The sequence below is a fragment of the Lonchura striata genome, chromosome 1 (genome assembly GCF_050655825.1).
Source record: "Lonchura striata isolate lonStrDom1 chromosome 1, ASM5065582v1, whole genome shotgun sequence".
Classification (NCBI taxonomy): Eukaryota; Metazoa; Chordata; class Aves; order Passeriformes; family Estrildidae; genus Lonchura; species Lonchura striata.
Genome location: NC_140703.1, coordinates 30,704,067 through 30,712,331, shown reverse-complemented (window position 1 = coordinate 30,712,331; position 8,265 = coordinate 30,704,067). Strand labels below are relative to the sequence as shown.

The following is an 8,265-nucleotide window of genomic DNA, read 5'->3' as shown; positions in this document are numbered from 1 at the left end:
AATAGCTTTTTAGAAATGTTGGCTTGTGGAAATTCAGTGACTTTAGTACTGATGATCAAGCACTTTTGGACCTCAAGTTCCCAGTTACATTAGCAATTGATCAAAGTCAAGGCAGTCAGTACAGGAAATTCCTGATTCTGGTGCAAACCTTTATGTTTCAGCTCAGGACACTTTCAAGAGTGTTCTGGGTATCTGTGATAAAACACGAATAGATGCAAAATCTATACAGTGTAGCACAGGCTCACAAAACCCAACTAATTCAATATAGTTCTATATTTAATGTTGTTCAGCTACAGAGTAACACCACTGCAGCGTGGAAAATCACTGGCAAACTTACAGGGATATGCATATTACCCAGTATGACAGAACCAAAGGATGAAAAATTACTAATAGACTTTGGTAAAAAGTAAGAAAGTCAAAACAAGCACAAAATTGTAGAAATACAAAACTTCATTATGGTTTAGACACAGATGCTTTAGAATTTGGAAAGGTCATAATAAACTAAAAAAACTACAGAAATGTCACTTTCTTCCAATAAACTAAACACAAATAAACATTTTCTAAAGAAATTGGAGACTTCTGCTCAGTCTTTTAAAGCAAAGGAAAAACTAGCAGTTGGCAGAGAAGAGTGAAGGAAAGGGCAAAAAACTGAAGAACAAAAGTCTTCATCTTTGTTTTCCAGACTGTGTGTAAAAGCAATTTAACAAGCGAAGACATGAACATATATGAAGATAATTTACTTTACCAGATCAAAACTAGAAGACAGTTGAAATGGCCAGCGACCAGTTGAAGCATGTTAATCCTGTTTTAACAACATTCAATGCTGGGTTTAGTTGCTGTACTGACTGGAGTGCATTGTAGTATCACTGATAATACAGCTCTTTTTGTTTGTCTTCTCTTTGGTATCTCTGCCCCACACTGGCTTTTTGGGTTTTATCACCTCATGGCAATTTCTCACTCTATTCTGCTTTTCACTAGTGCAAGATTACTGAGCAGGGCCCAGCTGTCTGCTGCATGGCAATGTCATAGCATTTCTTTGTAGAAAATGGAGAAGAGGAAGCAAAGTAAGTTGATGGAAGAGTTTAGCTGAGCAAAGAGATGGGAAAGGCCAACAGCTCCAACATGGTATGCAGTAAGATCCAGCAAGGGGGAATTCAGAGCTTGGTTGTGAGGGTATAAGGAGTGGTCAGAGCAGAGAAATTAATCTTGTCAAGGTCTCCTTTACTTTGAGCAGTTAACTTCAACTAACTTGATTGGCCCTAAGTGTTTCTTAATCTGAATTTTTTTGACGCTCCTAGACCTGTGCTACTATATAGACTGTCAAGAGTATTTTTTATTAGCTCAGCTGCTTTCCTTCCCTGGAGATCTCCCAAATAAACTTTTCTTGAGGGCTTAATTTTCATAGCAAACCACACTCAGATGAGCAGCTGAGGACTAACCTGCAGCACATCCAGTTGGACTTGGGAGTTCTTTTTTCACAGGCCAGCATAATTCCACAAATTCGAAACACGTAAAACAAACTATAAGCCAGATAACAAACCTAAATGCCTGGGACTGCTGTTATCAAACTGCATTGCTCAGATTCCAGCTGCTGTGACAGGGATCAAGGCACCCCACTCATGGGCGTTGGCAGCATTTGTGGTACTGGAAACCACTCTTGGCTTTGTGTCTGCTTTGTCTATCTGCAGGACATGTGACTTGGTGTTTTCTCTCTCACTTTCTTTGTGTATTTACACCTCTACATGGGATTCCTCTTCCTTCTGGAGCTTGTCTCAGCAGGAAGGTTTCCTGCAGGGAGCTGCTGCCTGCTGCTTCAGTTCAGCTCTCATTCTGTCACTCTTACTGGAACCTGGGATTGTCGCCTGCACCTGGGAAGTCCTCTCCAGCTCAGTTAGCTTTACTTCAGCAGGCTGAGCTGACCTGTTCCCTCCCCTGCCTTCATACCTCCTTAGCTGTGATTCAGGTTTGGCTGCCAGGTTCACTAAACAGACTCTGGTCTCTATAATCTGTGAGTACCTGAGTCTCTGGCGTTATTATTAAACCTTTAAAATGCGGAAAACACCTTACTCTGAAGAAAGCTGCAGGTGCAACTTGTTTCCCAAATTTATGAACCTACTTTTGTTCTGTGACCTCCACTGAATCTTGTTCCTGCAGCTCCCTTGACCAGGGCTTTCCTTTTGCTTTTGCATGAAACCTTGTCATGGGGCCCTGTTTTATGGGGTGCCCAGGATGATTTCCTTGAGATCCTCTAGTCCAACCCCCTGCCAAGGCAGGGTCACCTGGCGCAGGTTACTATGTGCAAATAATAGAGCAGGAATGCATCCAGGTGGCTTTTCAATGTCCCCAGAGAGGTAAACTCCATGGATCTTCATGTTCCAGTGCTCTGCCATCCTCAGCGTCAAGTTCTTGCTCCTGTTTCGGTGAAACTTCTTGTGTTTTAGTTTATGACCACTGCTCCTCGCCCTGTCGCCGGGCACCAGAGGAAAGAGTCTGGCACCATCCTCTAGGCACCCATCACCGAGATATTTACGTGCATTAACGGGATCCCCTCTCGGCCTTCTCTAGACTAAAAGAGAGCTCTCCAGCCCGCTCAGCATCTTTGCGGCCACCCATCGCCCGTTTCCCGCAGCCGCCGGTCCGAGCGACGCTCCCCCGCGAGCGGCGCGGCGCCCTCAGCCCGGCCCCGCCCCGCCCCGCCCCCGCCCCGCGCGCGTGCGCCGCCCGCCGCCGCCGCGCAGGCGCCGTGGGGGCGGGCAGAGGGTCCGGAGCGGGACCGGCGCGGCGGCCGCTCCCGGCGCCGTTCGCAGCGGGGCCCCGGCGCGGCCAGGGGGATGCGCCTCCGCCCGGCCCGGACGAGGGGACGCGGCTGGAGCGACGCCGCGCGCCAGGCCGGGCCCCCGGCTCCCCGCTGCCGCTCGTCCCGCAGCCCCGCGGCCGCGGAGCTCGGGGAGCGCCGCTGACCGGAGTCGCTCGCTCGGGCCCGGCTGGCCCCGCGGCGAGGGAAGGAGGGCAGGGGGCGCGCAGGTAGCGGGGCGACCGCGCCCCGGCCCGAGCCCCCCTGGGGGCGGGGGCCGTCGGGGCGGCCCGGCCTCCCCCCCTCCCCCGTCCTCCCTTCCTCCGGCGCCCGCGGGGAGGATGGTGATGGTGCAGCCGCCCGCAGCCCCCGAGCCGGGCCGGGGCCGCCCTCCGCAGGGGCTGAGGGGATGAGCCGTGCCCCGCCGGGGAGTCGCTAGCGGAAGGATGACCACTCCCGCCCTGCTGCCGCTCTCCGGGCGGAGGCTGCCCCCGCTGAACCTGGGGGCCTCCGCCTTCCCGCACCACAGGGCTACCTTGAGACTCTCCGAAAAATTTATCCTGCTCCTTATTCTTAGTGCCTTCATCACCCTGTGCTTCGGGGCGTTCTTCTTCCTCCCCGACTCCTCGAAGCACAAGCGCTTTGACCTGGGCTTGGAGGATGTGCTCATTCCCCACGTGGACACCAGCAAAGGGGGCAAGAACCTCGGCGGCTTCCTTATCCACGGGCAAGGGCACGACGAGCACCGGCACAGGTGGGTGCCTCGCTCGCCGGCAAGGGAGCGGGACTGGGTGACCGGGAGAGAGCCCTTAAAATAGGTCCTTCCCCTGCTGCTTTCCCTCCTCTCGCCGACATCCTCGTGTCTCCCCAGCGTGTATCAACTTCTGAGCGCTCGCCTTGCGTCCTCCAGCTGCCATATGTAGCTGTGGCTCCATGTTGCCTTCCCCAGTGTGAATTTAGACTTCTGGCGAGATAGAGCAGGGAGGGCAAATACGAGGTGTCCTCCAGCGGCTGATTGGTTTTCTCACTCTAGCCAATTCCATGCATCAGGCGTGGAAAGAAGGGGGTTAAGTTATGGTATTTGTGGAGGCAGTGTCAGTGACTGAAAAACTGCCGCATCTCTTCTAGAGCTATTATGTGCTTACTCAAAACAGCTGCTTGTTGCTGACTAGTGCACAAGAACTTTGATCTGAAAAAGACTTCATGCTGTGATCCAGAGGCTGTCAGCCTATGACGTGCAGGACACAGAACTAGTGCAGATGGCACAATTGCCTTTTTCTGGCCCTTAAAATCACTTGCTCTAATGTTAATCTAGACGATTGAAGGTGCCGGTGGCTGAGTTTCCTTAATTGTATTTGCTAGTGTAAAGAAATCACAGATAAAATAAGAGTACCAAGGGTGGATATGCTGTATCTACAGCTTTTTAGGGGCCACCTAAAGCTTTGTGTGGTGCACGCCTCTAAATGTTCAGGACTGGATCATGTGAAGTTAAACATTCAAAACGGAGGTAAAAAACCTTAAATGATGATTATATAGTATATTTGCTTCTAACATACTTCAGTGCCTAAATCCTACCCTGTTGCCTGGATCTTAATGAAGCTGACAGATCTGTCTCTACTGTCAAAAATATGTTAAAATATGATGGTGGGTGATAAAATACCTGCTTTTCTACTCAAATTAGTAATACAGGGAATTTTAAAGAAAGGTTACTTATGCTTACAGTGTTCCTTTGAAAACAGCTTAAAATATATTTTATTGACGTAAGAATTATTTTAAGGTTATTTGTATGAGATTAAAATGAGAGGGTTTAATTTACTTATTTGTATTAATCTCTTATGAGTTATAAAGAACATGTGAATACTATGGTATTTTTCCTTAAGGCATCTTTGCTGTTGGATGTCTTGGGGCACTTACTATGAGCCCTTTCTCCCTGAGAGGGCATGGGTTCTTAACATTTAACAAGGACTTATTTTTTCTATGATGTTAATTTCTGGTGTGGTTAAACACTACATTAAACATAGAGACTGTCTAAATCTGATATGCCTTTGAAGTTCTTGTCTTTCACTGTGTGGGTTTATTTATTTTTTCTTCTCTGTGTGTGATCTTATTTCTTAGCTTCCCCAGTCCCTGTAGCACATACAGTCAAAATGAGTTTCTAAAATATAGGACACATGAAACAAAATGAAGAGTTCGGAAATGTTCAAAACTCCAGCTGTGGCTGTTGTACCTTGTGTTGCCCAGTAGATGGGCTGTAGAAAATAGGAGTCTGTTGATAGTGATAGTTCATATGAATCCTTTCCAGGTTCCCTCTTTTAGTTACTGAGGCCACAGCTTTAGGAAAGAAGGACTACTTTTTTGTGTCATGTGTAGGTAAGCAGTAGCTTACAATTGTCAGAGCTAAATGCATTTTGGTTGTTTGGGATCTGTTTTTAAACAAAGTGTTTATCCTGACATCATTTAACTGTCCTATTGTTCCTGTAGTGCTATGGCTGTGTGTACCTCCCGCCTGCCCTCCATCCAAAATTTCCCTGTCGTGTTCATTTTTTGAGTTGTTATTTGAGCAAGAATACTTATTGTTCCTGTTGATTTAGCTTTGCAAACCGGGTGTATCTTAACTACTTAAAAAGCCTGTCTGTTTAACCTGCTTGTATGACCCTTGTGTGAATGTCACAGTATGCATTGTGAAGCAGAGTTATGTGCTTTACTTTTGAAATAACTTTGGCCAATTACCACAGTTTTATCAATGGGCTCTTTGCCATCAGCCTGGGGCTGATGTGGTTGTTTACCATAATGGAAAACACATGCTGTCATTTTCATTGTGGGGTTCTTTCTCCTGGATTGCAGGGATATTGACAGATGGTATTTTGAGAAAGTGTAGGATCTTCAGTGGTGAGCTCTGGATTACTTACTGTTGCAGTTTAGGATGGAAAAATTTGTTTTCCTTACTATCAAGGGGTAAAGTCAGGCATCAGCTCCTTTGTAAGTGTTGTTTTTTGGGTGAGGCAGAGGAGTTAGATCAAGAGAAGTTAACCTAATTCTAATATGAAGGAGGATCACCCTTCTGCAGTGTGAAGGGTGAGGATGGATTGACAAGTTGCATTTCCAGAAATCGAGGGCCTTCGGAACTAATTGGATCAAAGGTCATTCCTATGAAGTAGACACTTGATTATGAAGTGACAGATGTTTTGATTTAGTCACTAAAAAGGAAAGTGTTTATTCTGTAAATGCTGGTATTGATGTCTATCAAATGATAAACCACACATCTTATTATACTGCTCCCTTGGTATATAGGCTATAATATTTTAATACTCATTTTTCCTTACTCAAGTCTTTAGTTTTGTAGGCTACTGGAAAATATTTGTATTTCTATCTTCTAGAAAAATGCAGCAGTGATGTAGGTAGAAAATCATCGTACCAACCATGCTTTAGTGTTGGGTGTGCAAACAATGGTTCCCACTGGACTTTCTCTGTATTCCTTGCATGCTTTCCCACCTCTTCCCCTGGGCACCCTTGACATTCTTGAGTGCTTTTATTTTTATTGTTACAGTGGTTACCCCTTGCTGACATTAACTTTACATCTTCCATTAAATTGTTTTCTTTACTGCTCCTGTCTTTTGTTTTCCCCTTCCAGGCAGAAAAATTTGGGGAGGGGGGGTTGTCCCGACTCCATTCCTCACGGTCTTAAATATTTATTCAAGAATTACAATGTTCTTGCCTATCTACGGAGAAAAACACATTTATTCTAAGAAGATGGTTAAAATCTGGAGTAAAACTGCAGTTTGTGTTTGGGAAATGGATGGTCTGTATTGCAATGTAACACTCACTTTCAGCTGTTTGTTTCATCTGTAAGCTCTTCCTGCAGGGTAGTGCGTGGGGAATAAGTGAGTAATGTTGGGAAGGTGTACCACAAATTTTTGCCTTTGAGAGGAGGGAGAGTGGAAAGGATTAGTCCAGGACTTAAGAAGATATGTGCATACACATATCACAGTTTTAAAAAATAATTTCATTTCCTGAAGATGAGCTTCTTTCCATTTCAAATAGGATATTGCAGAGATTCTGGAATGAGAGCTGCATGGTTTTGAAGACACATCTTGCCAAACAAACTTGTGTAGCACCCAAAATTTCTTACATGATTTTAGATAACTGTAATTTTCCCAAAGTTTTGCATCTCTTGCTGCACAAAGATACTTAAGGTGTTTCTTACTACCCAGTTACTTTTCAAGTGTCTGTGGTGTTTCATTCTTCACTACCAGATCTAAAAGATAGCTCTGGAAGTAAACCAAGACATTCTTATAGCTTCTTTGCATCTGATGCAAATGAGTGAGACTGCAAATGCCCTGTAATCTCGTTGAGTTCTCAGATTTTTTAAAAATAAGATTATCTGCAATATGTAAATTGAGAAGACTTGTTTCTTTAATGTGTGAAAGTAGCTGCTCTCTGTATTACTTGACAAAAGCTAAGGCCATTTCTGTGGTGAAAATACATTAATCTTAGAGGCAACAAATAATGTAATTTTATGAGCTCATAGCTACTTTGTAGCAGCACTTGGACTGCTGCTGGGCAAACACTTCAAGCCTTCAGAACTTGTGAAGATGTATCTTGAGCTGATGAATTCCTGTGTATCACTTCAAGTCAAAATTTCTGTCTGGAAAAAAACCTCACCAACCCTCAAGTCATCAGGTTGACAGCAGCTGCTGCTAATACAAGTGCCCACCTCAATAGCCTTGGCCTCTGTGTGGCAGTGGGTATAGATCTGTTTAAATCATGCTTTTGACTCTGTTTCTGGAATGCTGAGGAATACTGACTGCTGTGTTATGCAAAGATGGAAGCTCTGTAGTCTGATATGATGAGTTGTGGGTCAGCAGTTGTATGGCAGTAGCTGCATGCTCTTTCTTCTGTTGCTCAGTATGTGTTTGTCTCTTTGGTAGTAGCAGTGACTGTCTCTATTCTTAGGAGGTGAAAATAATAAATTATTCTGAGATGCTTTTGGTTTTAATTTCTTCTTCTAATTTCTGTGCTTTTTAAAAAAGGAACATGAAGAGCTTAATATGCTTCTTTTGAATCCCTTTATCTTCTCTCATCTATATTACTTAGCTTTAGTAAAAGTGGGCAGAGGAGATAATTTAGCTTCTATTACTCAGTGGGATCAGTGTCTTCTGTCATCCTCTGCCATGCCATCGAGTATAAAAGTGCATAAAACTCCTTGCTCTTCCTTTCCAACTTTACTTGGGGCACAGTTCATTAATGAAATTAAGAGTATTTGCTATTGTGATTCAGGGAACCTGCTTTTTTCCCCTGAAAAATCAGGAACTACTCTAATGTCTGCAGCCCAGCTCCCACACCATTCAATTTTTCAGTGCATGAGATTGAGCCTTTAGGGCAGAGTCCCCATAGTCTCTCTGAAATGTGGGCACTGATTTTAAGCTGAGATGCTTGATCTAGAATCAGGGATTTTCTGGAGTGCCACATTC

The 8,265-nt window shown here is 44.9% G+C and overlaps 1 protein-coding gene across 2 annotated transcripts in view; it reads left to right on the top strand.

Moving 5' to 3' along the window:
* The first annotated feature begins 3,094 nt into the window (after positions 1-3,094).
* Positions 3,095-8,265, top strand: part of MAN1A2 (mannosidase alpha class 1A member 2) — a 131,801-nt gene continuing 126,630 nt past the window's right edge. The window contains exon 1 of one of the 2 annotated variants that reach the window (XM_021549099.4): positions 3,095-3,548. In XM_021549099.4, coding sequence (XP_021404774.1) covers positions 3,241-3,548 — 308 coding nt within the window. In that variant the 5' untranslated portion in view covers positions 3,095-3,240. The remainder of the gene's footprint in view (positions 3,549-8,265) is intronic. The other variant, XM_021549098.4, reaches the window with a different exon arrangement.